The sequence below is a fragment of the Oncorhynchus tshawytscha genome, linkage group LG16 (genome assembly GCF_018296145.1).
Source record: "Oncorhynchus tshawytscha isolate Ot180627B linkage group LG16, Otsh_v2.0, whole genome shotgun sequence".
Taxonomy (NCBI): domain Eukaryota; kingdom Metazoa; phylum Chordata; class Actinopteri; order Salmoniformes; family Salmonidae; genus Oncorhynchus; species Oncorhynchus tshawytscha.
In genome coordinates, this window is record NC_056444.1 from 67,946,429 (window position 1) to 67,961,802 (window position 15,374).

General features: G+C 40.7%; 1 protein-coding gene across 2 annotated transcripts in view; it reads right to left on the reverse strand.

Moving 5' to 3' along the window:
* The window catches only part of LOC112216172 (protein bicaudal D homolog 2), a 36,027-nt gene that overhangs the window by 13,041 nt on the left and 7,612 nt on the right, over positions 1–15,374 (reverse strand). For both annotated transcript variants that reach the window (XM_024375966.2, XM_024375965.2), the window contains exons 3-5: positions 13,074–13,286; positions 12,642–12,794; positions 3,305–3,802 (exon numbers count right to left, since the gene is read on the reverse strand). In XM_024375966.2, the coding sequence (XP_024231734.1) occupies positions 3,305–3,802; positions 12,642–12,794; positions 13,074–13,286 (864 nt within the window). The remainder of the gene's footprint in view (positions 1–3,304; positions 3,803–12,641; positions 12,795–13,073; positions 13,287–15,374) is intronic.

The window sequence follows — 15,374 nt, forward strand, 5'->3', positions numbered from 1 at the left end:
AGCTGGTTTAACTGAGTCAGGTTTGCAGGCCTCCTTGCCCACAAATCTTCTATAGGATTGAGGTCAGGGATTTGTGATGGCCACTCCAATACCTTGACTTTGTTGTCCTTAAGCCATTTTGCCACAACTTCGGAAGTATGCTTGGGGTTCATTGTCCATTTGGAAGACCCATTTGCGACCAAGCTTTAACTTCCTGACGGATGTCTTGAGATGTTGCTTCAATATATCCACATCATTTTCCTGCCTCATGATGCTAACTATTTTGTGAAGTGCACAGTCACTCATGAAGTAAAGCATCCCCACAACATGATGCTTCCAACCCCATGCTTCACGGTTGGGATGGTGTTCTTCGGCTTGCAAGCGTCCCCCTTTTTCCTCCAAACGATGGTCATTATGGCCAAACAGTTCTATTTTTGTTTCATCAGACCAGAGGACATTTCTCCAAAAAGTATGATCTTTGTCCCCATGTGCAGTTGCAAACCATAGTCTGGCTTTTTTTAATGGTGGTTTTGGAGCAGTGGCTTCTTCCTTGCTGAGCGGCCTTTCAGGTTATGTCGATAGAGGACTCGTTTTACTGTGGATATAGATACTTTTGTACCAGATTCCTCCAGCATCTTCACAAGGTCCTTCGCTGTTGTTCTGGGATTGATTTGCACTTTTCGCACCGCGTCTCCTTCCTGAGCGGTATGACGGCTGCGTGGTCCCATGGTGTTTATACTTGGGTACTATTGTTTTTACAGATGAACGTGGTCCCTTCAGCCGTTTGGAAATTGCTCCCAAGGATGAACCAGACTTGTGGAGGTCTACAATTTTTTTTTCTGAGGGCTTGGCTGATTTCTTTTGATTTTCCCATGATGTCAAGCAAAGAGGCACTGAGTTTGAAGGTAGGCCTTCAAATACATCCACTGGTACACCAATGATTGACTCAAATGGTGTCAATTAGCCTATCAGAAGCTTCTAAAGCCATGACAATTTTCTGGAATATTCAAGATGTTTAAAGGCACAGTCAACTTCGTGTAAGTAAACTTCTGACCCACTGGAATTGTGATACAGTGAATTATAAGTTAAATAATCTGTCTGTAAACAATTGTTGTTAAAATGTACTTGTGTCAGGCACAAAGTAGATGTCCTAACCGACTTGCCAAAAACTATAGTTTGTTAAAAAGAAATGTGTGGAGTGGTTGAAACATGAGTTTTAATGACTCCATCCTAAGTGTATGTAAACTTCCAACTTCAACTGTATGTATGAATATATGTATGTATGTATTTCTACACACACACACTTTCAAGCGCCTCCATGTCAGCATCGCTCTGGACATGACAGGCTGCACCTACACGAAGGCAAATTATTTATGTACATTAACATAAACGTACAGTATGTTTTTCTTAAAAGAATAGCTAGTAAAGGGCCTCCTGGGTGACGCAGTGGTCTAGGGCACTGCATCGCAGTGCTAGCTTTGCCACCAGAGACTCTGGGTTCGCGCCGAGGCTCTGTCGCAGCCGGCCTCCGCCGGGAGGTCCATGGGGCGACGCACAATTGTCCTAGCATCGTCCGGGTTAGGGAGGGTTTGGCCGACAGGGATATCCTTGTCTCATCGCGCACTAGCGACTCCTGTGGCGGGACAGGCGCAGTGCACGCTAACCAGGTGCACAGCGTTTCCTCCGACACATTGGTGCGGCTGGCTTCCGGGTTGGATGCGGGCTGTGTTCTTCTTGGATATAGGGGGCGCTCTTTTAATTTATGGATTAAAAAATGTGCCCGTTTTAAGCACAATATTTTGTCACGAAAAGATGCTCGACTATGCATATAATTGGCAGCTTTGGAAAGAAAACACACTAACGTTTCCAAAACTGCAAAGATATTATCTGTGAGTGCCACAGAACTCATGCTACAGGCGAAACCAAGATGAAACTTCAACCAGGAAATGGGCAGAATTTTTGAGGCACTGTTTTCCATTGTCTCCTTATATGGCTGTGAATGCGCCGGGAATGAGCCTGCCCTTTCTATCGTTTCTCCAAGGTGTCTGCAGCATTGTGACGTATTTGTAGGCATATCATTGGAAGATTGGCCATAAGAGACTACATTTACCAGGGGTCCGCCCGGTGTCCTTTGTCTAAATTGGTGCGTAATCTACAAGCTGCACGCAGTCATCCAGTGATTGAGAGGAGAGAGGAGGCTTTCAACGAACGATATATCATGAAGAGATATGTGAAAAACACCTTGAGGATTGATTCTAAACAATGTTTACCATGTTTCAGTCGATATTATGGAGTTAATTTGGGAAAAAGTTCTGCGTTTTGATGACTGATTTTTCGTTTTTTTTTGGTAGCCAAACGTGACGCACCAAACGGAGCGATTTCTCCTAAACAAATAATCTTTCAGGAAAAACTGAGCATTTGCTATCTAACTGAGAGTCTCCTCATTGAAAACATCTGAAGTTCTTCAAAGGTAAATTATTTTATTTGAATGATTTTCTGGTTTTTGTGAAAATGTTGCCTGCTGATGCTATAATGCTAAATGTTACGCTAGCTATCAATACTGTTACACAAATGCTTGTTTTGCTATGGTTGAGAAGCATATTTTGAAAATCTGAGATGACAGTGTTGTTAACAAAAGGCTAAGCTTGAGAGCTAGCATATTAATTTCATTTCATTTGCGATTTTCATGAATAGTTAACGTTGCGTTATGGTAATGAGCTTGAGGCTGTATTCATGATCCCGGATCCGGGATGGCTCGACGCAAGAAGTTAAGAAGCAATGCGGCTTGGGTTTCGGTGGACGCATGGCTTTCGACCTTCATCTCTCCCGAGCCGGTACGGGCGTCGTAGCGATGAGACAAGATGGTAACTACTAACAATTGGAAACCACAAAATTGGGGAAAAAAGGGGCGGAAATTCAACAAAAAAACAACAAAAATAGCTAGTGTTTGTCAGTTTTCAAATAAATGTAAATTGGCTATTTTGGTTAATGGCCTTGGTGCCCTAGTAGATGGCCTTTGCGTCCTGAAATATATATTTTTACCCTTATTTCACCAGGTAAGATGACTGAGAACACATTCATATTTACAGCAACGACCTGGGGGATATTTACAGGGTAGAGGGGGGTATGAAAGAGACAATTGGAAGCTGGGGATAATTAGATGGCCATGATGGTATAAGGGGCCAGATTGGGAATTTAGCCAGGAGACCAGGGTTGACACCCGTACTCTTACAATAAGTGCCATGGGATCTTTAGTGACCATGAAATTCTAGGCCTGCATATAGTAATTTAATGGAATCTCTGTGGATATGAGCCCATTGTGTACCTGCATGAGCTGCTGTTTGAGCTTCTGGCTGTCTGAGAGGTGCAGCTCACTGAGAAGGTCAGACACCAGGCCAGGGGCAGGCCTCAGGAACACATCACTGTTCCTGGGGGTGGAGAAGCGCTGGACGTGCCCGTTTGCCTTGAGGTTAGGATTAGTAGGAGCACAACCAGACCCTGGGCCATTGTTGTAACCACTGTCCTGGTCGTGCTCCTGGTCCTCAGAGCTCCTCTGGCCCCCTCCACTATCGCCACTGTCATCCAGCTGCTCCAGGTGCAGCTCCAGGTTGCCCACAGAGTCGAAGGGGTTGAGGGCCAGGGCTGAGAGCTCCCTCCTCAGGCTGTTCTTCTGCTCCCTCTCCTCTTTCAGGGCCTCCAGGGCCTCGTCCAGTTGATGCTCAGCGATCTCCCTCAGCCGCGCCGCCTCCTCCAGCTGGGCCCTGAGAACCTCGTCCTGCTCCTCCTTATGGGTGAGCTCCAGCTTCACCGCCTCAAACTCCACCTGCAGATGACAAACGAGGGGGCATGTGAGGACAGAAACTCAGAGAGAGTAGGCCTGAGTATGTTTACACTGTGTTAGTAGTGTTTTGAACGTTCCGGACAATAAAAGTGAATGTTATCTTGTCATGTCTGTTGGGTAGTACTGGACTAGGAATGTGTAACTGTAAAATGCATAGATTATTATTACTCTTGACCATAGAACACCAACAGGAATGTTCTACATCGATTACTTATGGCTGGCAGTTGGTAAAATTTATTTTTTAAACTTTTGAATAATTGATCCGCACTACTTGGCCAACTCATGAGTAAACTGACAAACGAGTTAGCAGAGTTTACGTCACATTTACAGTAGGCTTACGCATGACCAGGATGAGAATCTTATCTCTCCTGATTGTTCACTGAGAAGTCCCACTGGAGCGATGCCATTGTCTCACATCAACTGAGATGACTCCCCAAAAATGACTGTGTGTCAAGACAGATTGACAGGGGCAAACACAGTCAAGGCACTGTCAGCCAAACTCAGAACATACACCAGACAAGGCTAGCCCTTATTCATGAACCACTGGGAAAGAACCCTCAGACACTAAACCCAGCAGGAGATGGAGACTCAAATGGACAGGAAGAATAGAAACCAACCTGACCACAGAATGATCTGGAACCCACTATTGTCCATTTAGAAATAAACACATTTCTACTGTTTGGTATGACATGGCACATTTTTCAGCAGTTACACAAGGTTCTGAGTAAATCTGGGTATGCATTCCATGACCCTTTTTGGGAAGAGTAGGAGTATTCTGGCCCAAGTCCCAAACTGGCTGTTGATGGGAGACCAGGGTTTGTTCAGTAGGGCACACTGCAGTTAAACTTCATTCAATAGAAAACTACAATCATATTGGACAAGTTCAGCTATATCCTCCGTTTCAAAAAATGTTCTGAACTGAACACGGCTCTGTGTTACCCGATTGTTGATTACATAGAAATACAATGAATAGAATGGGCTTGGAAGCTCTAACCCAGTCAATTTGACTGGTAAACTCATGGGTACGCTCGCAATAGTCTGAGTCGATACTCATGTCATAATAAGGAATTCCCCTCGACCACGCCCACAAACACTTTCCCACTGACCCCCCAGTGTAAAAGAACCAACTTCGCTGTTCATTTTTGGTTAAACAAAAATAACAAAACATGCCAAAATGCTGCTGTGTTGTTCCATGTACATGTAACCAGGTCAAAAATCCCACATAGGGAAATGTAGCCTGCGAAAAGAGCCCTGTGGCTTCAGGCAATTCAGCATGGGAGAGCAGGGACCCAGTGTCCAAGCAGACTACACATAGCTGTTGTATGTGTGTGGAAAATATTTCAAATCACAGAAAACCTATCAGCAAGGGCATTGAAGATGAAACGTGGCTGGGTCTTTCAGCATGACAATGATCCCAAACACACCGCCCGGGCAACGAAGGAGTGGCTTCGTAAGAAGCATTTCAAGATCCTGGAGTGGCCTAGCCAGTCTCCAGATCTCAACCCCATAGAAAATCTTTGGAGGGAGTTGAAAGTCCGTGTTGCCCAGCAACAGCCCCAAAACATCACTGCTCTAGAGGAGATCTGCATGGAGGAATGGGCCAAAATACCAGCAACAGTGTGTGAAAACCTTGTGAAGACGTACAGAAAACGTTTGACCTCTGTCATTGCCAACAAAGTATTGAGATAAACTTTTGTTATTGATCAAATACTTATTTTCCACCATAATTTGAAAATAAATTCATTAAAAATCCTACAATGTGATTTTCTGGATTTTTTTTCTCATTTTGTCTGTCATAGTTGAAGTGTACCTATGATGAAAATTACAGGCCTCTCATCTTTTTAAGTCGAAGAACTTGCACAATTGGTGGTTGACTAAATACTTTTTTGCCCCACTGTATGTACAGCAGATCCTCTTATTGTATGGGACACTTAAATTTTACTTTTAGAGACCATTCAATACAGTACTCATTAAAACAAAATCAGTTTAGGTCAAAAGAGATTAGACTAATAAAGGAAATAGAGGAAGTAACAGTGCAGGTAGATGGTAATGGAAACTGTACTAGAGGCACAAAATAGGTTAGAGGAAAAACAAAGAAATGGAGGTACTTATTCAAGAACGATTAAGTGTAATTTGTTACAAAAATAAAGGAAATTGGATGGAAAATTGTAAAACGCACAACCTTTTATTTTATTTTTAATCTTCAACATAGAAATGCTACCAAAAATAATTTACAGAAACTCATTAAATGGAGTCATTCATGAGTCACCATATTATATTTTGAAAGAGGAAGCAAAATATTTTCTGCATGTTTTCTTTTCAGTCTCCATTTCCACTGAATGATGTTAACTAAGGATTTCTTTCATAATAATAATGTAAAATGAACAAATTTACAGAAAGACCTGTGTGAAGGCCAACTTACAGAAGAGGAACTTTGAAAATATTTTATTGCCCCAGTCTGAAAAAACACCCGGGCTTGATGGTATACCAGTATCAGACCTTTTTTGATGTTCTCAAAGATCCATTATTAGCATGTTTTAATTACTCCTATATAAATGGTAGACTTTCAGGTACTCAACCAGGTCTGATTTCATTAATACTAAAACAGGACCCAGGTGGTAAGTATAAAGATCCAGTCTAGGCCTCTAACACGTCAATAATGTGATGCGAAAATCCTGCCGAAATGCATAGTGCACAGAATAAAAAAAGGTTTTATCAGATATTGTTCATCCTGATCAGACAAGTTTTATTTACATGGACGATATATTGGAGATAATTTACATGAAAACAATTGAACATTATGAAATATCAAAGATTCCAGGCCTGGTCTTCACAGCAGATTTTGAAAAGGCGTTTGATAAAGTATGACGAGAATTTATATATAAATGCCTGGATTACTTTAATTTCTGCGAATCTTTTATACAATGGGTTAAAGTTATGTACAGCAACCTCAGATGTAAAATAGTAAATAATGGTTACTTCTCAAAGTATTGAGCTTTTAAGAGGAGTAAAACAAGTCTGTCCATTGTCTCCATATCTACTTATTATGGCCATTGAAATGCTAGCTATTAAAATTAGATAAAAAACAAACATCAAGGGGTCAGAAATCCAGGGGATAAAAACAAAAGTGTCAATGTATGCCGATGACAAGTGTTTTCTTAAGTCTGCAATCTGGATCCCTGCAGTCTCATTAAAGATCTTGATCACTTTTCTAGCCTCTCTGGACTAAAACCATATTACCATTATTATGTATGGATTGTAAAAAATAAAACAACTTTTTAAAAATGTGTTTACACTACCTTGCAGTTTACCAATAAAATGGGCAGATGGTGAAGTAGACATACTTGGTTTTCACATCTCAAAAATATAAATGAACTTACCACAATCAATTTCAATAGAAAGTTAGCAAAAATAGAAAGAATTCTGCAACCATGGAGAAGTAAATACTTCACATTGATGAACTCTTTGGTCCTATCAGTTCACTTACTGACTAAATGGCACTGCCTACTCCAGACTTGTTTTTAAAGTCAAATGAGCAAAAAATATTTATTTTAATTTGGAATGCTAAGCCAGACAAATGTAACGTGCCTATTGATAATGAATATGAGTTTGGGGGGCTAAAATGTTTACATTTTAAAGCGTTAAACCTCTCACTAAAAGCTTCACTCATACATAAATTACACTTAAACCCAAAATGGTTCCCAGTAGATTAAGGCTCATCCCTTTTTTTATACTGCCATTTTGCCTTAATACAGATAGCTTCTCATTTCCAACTAATTGAAAATGAAATGTTGTTTAAAGTATTGCCCTTTCCTAAACAAGCTATACAAAATACTAGTTACAATTTCAGTTTTGTCCTCCAGAAAATATAAAACAAATATTACAACAAATGTTATGGTTAAACTCAAATATAATAATTAATATAAAATAAATTATGGGAAAAAAATAATATTATATTTATTAATGATATTATGAATAGGACCAGAGGAGTTGTCACATATTCAGCTATGGGAATATGTGCTCAATCCAAATTTACAACCAACTGATTGCAACATTACCAAAAAAAATGGAAGAGGCAAGTGGAAAAGGGAGAAGGCAGGGAACTTATTTGCCGGCCATATATTAAAGATACAAATTGGCCGAAAGGAATTGGCACAAATAGAAAAATATACCAGTTTCATGAGGACAAAAATGTTGACAGCTGCGCCATACAGGTTGTAAAAAAATATATTTCATGAACTGGTACAAAAAAACACTTGATTCAACACTTTTCCCCCCAAGTTTTTCTATTTAAATTATATAAAATTTGTGCCAACAACAAGTATTTGATAACTTGCAAAATCGGCAGTGTTTCCTACTTACAAAGCATGTAGAGGTCTGTAATTTTTAACATAGGTACACTTCAACTGTGAGAGACTGAATCTAAAAAAAATCCAGAAAATCTCAAATTGATTAAATACATTTTCCCCCTCAATCTACACACAATGCCCCATAAAGAGAAAAGAGGTTTAGACATTTTTGAAAATGTATTACAAATTTTAAAAAACAGAAAACTTTTGAATACGTTTTTCAGACCCTTTGCTATGAGAATCCAAATTGAGCTCAGGTGCATCCTGTTTCTATTGATCATCCTTGAGATGTTTCTACTACTTGATTGGAGTCCACCTGTTGTAGATTCAATTGATTGGACATGATTTGGAAAGGCACACACCTGTCTACCTAAGATCCTGCAGTTGACAGTGCATGTCAGAGCAAAAATCAAGCTAGGAGGTCGGAGGAATTGTCCGTAGAGTTCAGAAACAGGATTTTGTTAAAGCACAGGTCTGGGGAAGGGTACCAAAAATGCTCTGCAGCTTTGAAGGTCCCTGAGAACACAGTGGCCTCCATCATTCTTAAAATGGAAGAAGTTTGGAACCACCAAGACTCTTCCTAGAGCTGGACGCCCGGCCAAACTGAGCAATCAGGAGGAGGGCCTAGGTCAGGGTGGTGACCAAGAAGAACCAATGGTCACTCTGACAGAGCTCCAGAGTTCCTCTGTGGAGATGGTTGTTCTTCTGGAAGATTCTTCCATCTCTGCAGCACTCCACCACGCAGGCCGTTATGGTAGAGTGGCCAGACGGAAGCCACTCAGTAAAAGGCACATGACAGCCCACTTGGAGTTTGCCGAAAGGCACCTAAAGGACTCTCAGACCATGAGAAACAAGATTCTCTGGTCTGATAAAACCAAGATTGAACTCTTTGGCATGAATGCCAAGCGCCACGTCCGGAGGAAACCTGGCAACATCCCTACGGTGAAGCATGCTGGTGGAAGGATCATGCTGCGGGGATGTTTTTCAGCGAGAGGGAATCATGATCAAGGGAAAGATGAATGGCGCAAAGTACAGAGAGATCCTTGTTGAAAACCTGCTCCAGAGTGCTCAGGACCTCAGACTGGGGTGAAGATTCACCTTCCAATAGGACAATGACCCTAAGCACACAGTCAAGACAACGCAGGAGTGACCAGAAGTCTCTGAATGTCCTTGAATGGCCCAGCCAGAGCCCGGACTTGAACCCAATCTAACATCTCTGGAGAGACCTGAAAATAGCTGTGCAGCGACACTCCCAAGCCAACTTGACAGATCTTGAGTGGCTGCTGCCAACATACTGACTCAACTCCAGCTCACTTTAATAATGGAAATTGATGTAAAAAATGTATCACTAGCCACTTTAAACAATGCCACTTAATATAATGTTTACATACCCTACATTACTCATCTCATATGTATATACTGTACTCGATACCATCTACTGCATCTTGCCTATGCCTTTCTGTAACATCACTCATTTATATATCTTTATGTACATATTCTTCATCCCTTTACACTTGTGTGTATAAGGTAGTAGTTGTGGAATTGTTAGGTTAGATTACTCATTGGTTATTACTGCATTGTCGGAACTAGAAGCACAAGCATTTCACAAGCATTTCGCACTCGCATTAACATCTGCTAACCATGTGTATGTGACAAATAAAATATGATTTGAGAAGAATGGGAGAAACTTCCCAAATACAGGTGTGCCAAGCTTTTAGTGACATACCCAAGAAGACTCAAGGCTGTAATCGCTGCCAAAGGTGCATTATGTAAATGTGATATTTCAGTTGTAAATGTTTAATACATTTGCAAATGTGTCTATAAACCTGTTTTTGCTTTGTCATTATGGGATATTGCTTGTAGATTGATGAGATATATATATATTTTTTTTTTAATCTATTTAAGAATAAGGCTGTAATGCAACAAAATGTGGGAAAAAGTCAAGGGGGTGAATCCTTTCCGAATGCACTGTACATACAGGCCTAATGAAAAATATAGTAACTTGTATTTAAACGTAGCAATTACAAACAAACGCTGTTTAGCCTGCGCATCTTTTACAGCATGTCATTGCCTCGATGCTCAACTGGTTAGCAAGTGATTTTCATTTTTCCAATGGTTGTCAATTCCTTTAGGTCTTCTTTTTCACTGTGCTCATCTCTGTATTTTCTATGCTGTAAGCCTATTTTACATTAAGCAATTAGAAAGATTAGCCTGCTTCTTTCCCTGAATCGATTATTAGGCCAATCATAAAAAAAGTAGCAAAATAAATATCCTATAGCTTTTGAAGCCTATAGCTTTTCCTGTGATTTAATGACAAGAGCAATGGCCTATTACGGAGAGGCTTGCGTAGCTTATAGCCTGTTGCGCATGGGAACAGCTGGAAGAGAGGCTACTGATGTGCAGTCGAAGTAAATATTAGCTAGATATTAGGCCATTCATTAGCTAAATATTTGGGATATAAAGCAAAATATTTCCATATCAAAGTGTAAGAAAAATAAGTTCATAACAGATTATGAAATGGCAGGTCTGTAGTGCGTTCCGCCAGGCTGCGGTCCCCGGGCACGCAAAGCTCCACTATTAATTAGGCCTTGGCCTACATTTTTCTACAAGGAAATTGCTATACCTGGGCTATAACACAGCACAATGAGGAATTTATTATTGTTATCAAGTGAATACAATTATTGTAAACTGAAGTGATTTAGGCTAATTTGAATAACCACCGAAATAACTGCATATTTGGATCAGTTTGGATCTATTCTCAACAGTTTAGAAGAACCAGAAAGGTACATTAGCAGGCCACTCATATGGTGTAGGCCTATTTCATCAGGATGCAGCACAGCAGTAAGACAGGAAAATATGGGCTTCTCCTTTAATGCTGTAGCCTATTTTACATTTAGCAAGCAAGAGCAATCTCTCCTCCAATACGCTATTAGTAGGCTAAAGGAAATAAGTCGAAATAAGTGTCCAACAAGCTTTTGTAATCTGTCTTTTCCTGGGACTCCACAAGATTAAAAAGGAATAGTCATTGCAGCAGAGAGGCCAGGTGCGTAATTGTGCAACAGAACAAAGACAGGATCGAGATCTAGCCTATAGCGTAAGTAGAAGCATATGCATATTAGATCATAATTCATAAGCTCAATATTATTCTTAATAAAGCAGTGAATGTTAATCAGATAACAAAATAATAGGTAGCCTTCACTGAGTGCACTCCCTCACAGTTCCCGGGTACGCAGCTCGAAAAGCTACCCTATCGTTTGTTTTTTTAGGTACAAGAAATATATCCTCCTTGGCTACAACAAGACAATGTAATGTAGAATGTTATTATTGTTTTCAAGTGAGTACAAAACTCTAGTCTACGCTGTTAACTGCAGTGAATAGCGTGTCATTTGAATAACCTTTCAAAAGCCTGGCGTTTTGAATGCATATTCAATTTGAAATAACTTGCCTGCCTGCGATTGGGCAACCACTTGGATCAGTTAGTTTTTTTTCTCTCTACAGTTTAGGCTTCAAGGTCAAGGCACATTAACAGGACAGTAATATGCAATTTTTTGTCATGACGTATCAGCTAACAGAAATGCTAATGCAAGGATTTCTAGTGAGGCACATATAAATTATGATAATGCACAAGCGCGGAGGAAGTTATATCTAGTTTCCACGTTTGGCTTTAGTCGTTTAAAAGACTTCTTTAAAATTAGGTGGACACACAAGAGCGTATATATCATTAGGAACACCTTCTTTCCATAACATAGTTTTCACCTGGATTCACCTGGTCAGTCAATGATCTATTATTGATGTCACCTTTAAAATCCACTTAAATCAGTGTAGATGAAGGAGAGGAGACAGGTTAAAGAAGGATTTATTTTGCCGCGAGACAATTGAGAAATGGATTGTGTATGTGTGCTATTCAGAGTGTGAATGGACACGACAGAAGATTTAAGTGCCTTTAAACGGGGTATGGTAGTTGTTGCCAGGCGCACCGGTTTGTCAAGAACTGCTACGCTGCTGGGTTTTTCATGCTCAACAGTTTCCCGTGTATCAATAAGGTTCCACCACCCAAAGGACATCCAGCCAACTTGACAACTGTGGGAAGCATTGGAGTCAACCTGGGCCAGCATCCCTGTGGAACGTTTTTGACACCTTGTAGAGTCCATGCCCCAAACAATTAAGGCTGTTCTGAAGGCAAAAGGGGGTGCAACTCAATATTAGGAAGGTGTTCCAAATGTTTTGTACACTTAAGTGTCTATCATTACCCATTATGCAATCTTTCTGATTGCATTCTGTATTTATATTTTGATGTGTGTATTTTCTGTAATTCAGGGCTCATTTGTAAAAGAGACCTTGGTCTCAGTGTGACTCCCTGATAAAAATAAAGGTTAAATTAAATTGACTTGAATGGAGACACCTTTTCTATTCATTCTATTTCTATGGTTGATTATCAATGAGGTGAGTGGTGAGAAGGGAGAGACTCTGACCTGGTTCTCCTTGAGTACAGACACCTGTTTCTGCAGACAGGTGTTCTCCTCCTCCAGCTCACTGTTGTCCTGGAGCTGCTGGAGCTCCCGCACCTTATACTCCTTCATCTCATTCCTCATGTGGCCCTTCTCCGCCTCCCAACATTCACACTCCTGTGAACGCAAACACGCTCTCAGTGGAACTAATTACACATTAACGTTATGGAAGCACTGCACATTGCTCCTTACTAGACATTAAAACACAAGAGACTAGCAGGAATTAAGGGCATAAAGTAATTCCTTATTTGACTAATACTAGGAATACCTACATTTGAGTTGAATGGAGAGACTAAAAAATTACATTAAATAGAGTTTTATCTTTCCATATGCAAGAAAATATTGGTGTGTAAAGCATTCAGTATCTCAGTGAATGGATAGGCCGTATATTTATACCTTCTTTAGCTGGGATGAGAGGCCAGCCAGACGGTCGATCTCTGCGTGAGCGTTGCCCAGAGTGATACGCGCCTGCCGTAACTCGACCTGAAGCTCAGCCATGCTGGTTGCCATGGCAGCCTCCTTGCTGGCAGTTTCCTGCAGCAGGCACTCCTCCCGGGTCTCCCCATCTGCTGTTGCACGCTTGTGGTGGTTCACAGAGTCTGACAGAGCCTAGTACACACAGACAGAGACAAAGCAAAGAGATAGGAATTTATTTCGGTGTCACGTAGACTCTGCCAGAGCCTACAAACAGACAGACAAAAGCAAAAAAAGGCACCATTTATTTGTAGAGTTGGTTGCGTGACCACCATATGGTGGTTTCTATGGCATAAGGTCTATCACTGGAGTGAAAACTACAACACAGTGCCAAGTGGCACATCTACTGAAAACACAGCACTTTTTACTTAGACCCAAAACAACAAAGATGTATATCTGTGCCAGTGGAAATAGGACTCCACAGACCAGCTGTCGAAATCTGAGCAGTCTTGAGTACATCCCATGCATAACTTAGGCCAACATTTCCTCAGTTGAGAATGTGGTACTACAAACCAGATTAATCTATGGGACAAGCCAAAGAAGAATATATTCTTTCAAATGACAGTTGACATCATCAGTCTGTCTAGAAAATCAGTCAATGAAATAAACTCTCACTAAAGGATATGGACCACACACAGAACCACTGGCCATGACTATGTGTGAGGGTTAGATGGATTGGACATGGTAGGAAAAATATTGTAGAATCCCATGAGAAGCTGTCTCTAATCATGTCTGTTGAGCAGCCATGCACAAGGACAACGCCCCATGTCACTAGCCAGGGAAGGATTACTACTGAGACTGCCTGGTGCTGCTACTGCCCTAGCTCAAACCAGTCTGGTATGATATATATCAAACTAATTTGAATTTATGTTTTAGCGCGATATTTCAAATGCTTGTATCTCCTTCGCTCCTTCTGTGCTGAGTAAACTGTGCACCTTCCCACTCGCTCACAGATACCAAGCCACTCCCCCTGCCACTCTACAACAAAGACAAAAGATCACTTCTTCCTCTCTGACAACAAGCAGTTTCAACTTGCTATTTGCATTTGATGTTTGGTCCATCAGAAATCAGTCGATTTCCCTTCTAACGAAACACTTTACATGTCTCAACTTCCAAATTTAGAACATAGCAGACCCTACAAAAATGGTAGTATCAAAGAACATGATTGTGGAACATTTATTTTCTGTTTCTTTCGTGCGCTAGCAGCATTTTAGCCACATACTGTTGGGTGCTAGCAGTCTAGTCCGTGTTTTATAAATGTGCAATGAGCATAACATGCATTTATATAAGGAATTGACTTGACAACTCGTTCTCATTCTTAGAAATGCTAATCTTCTTATCCAGGTAGGCCACTTGATTTCAAAACTAAACAAAGTGAACAGACTGTTGTTCAAACAGGTTGCAGATGGACAGGATGGTGTATTCAAAACAATTAAACCACAGATAGAACAATGAGACAGATATTTCACCGGACGTATCACTGTGAAGCACCCGTTTGGCATTCACACTCACTACCATCCAGAAGGCGAGGTCAGTACAGGTGCATCAAAGCTGGGACCGAGAATGAAAAAACAGCTTAAATCTCAAGGCCATCAGATTGTTAAATAGCCATCACTAGCCTGCTACCACCCGGTTACTCAACCCTGCACCTTGGAGGCTGCTGCCCATCTACATAGACATGGAATCTCTGGGCACTTTAATAAAGGGACACTACTGCAAAATGTGTGTGTGACCAATACAATTTGATTTACAGAAACAAACAATCCCTTAGCATCGGTAATCTCTTAACAAGGACATGCCGAGCACAGAAATGTAAACCCTTTCGCCTAACTTCATTCTATTCTCGCTGGACTCTACCTCACTAATATAATTTGGTCCTTACACTAGGCGAAATACCTGTTGACTCATTCAACGTCAAAACGTATTACGGCGGTGGTAAATAGGCCTATATCTCATGATTAGTCAGGGCTTGACATTAAGGCGTGTCCAGAACAAGTACATATAAAAAATAAAATAATCAGACCACAAAATAGTTTTCAGTAAAATAAAAAATACCAAACAATTACTCTGATCAGAATTGGATGAAGAAAACATTTTAGACAGAGCTAGTCTCAACAAGGCAGTGCAAAAGTCCCGGTCAAAAATGTTTTGTTATTTTCTCTCTCCAATAAACGTAGGATGATCTGGGCCAATAGCCAAAGTCTATTTTCTATAGCGGACACT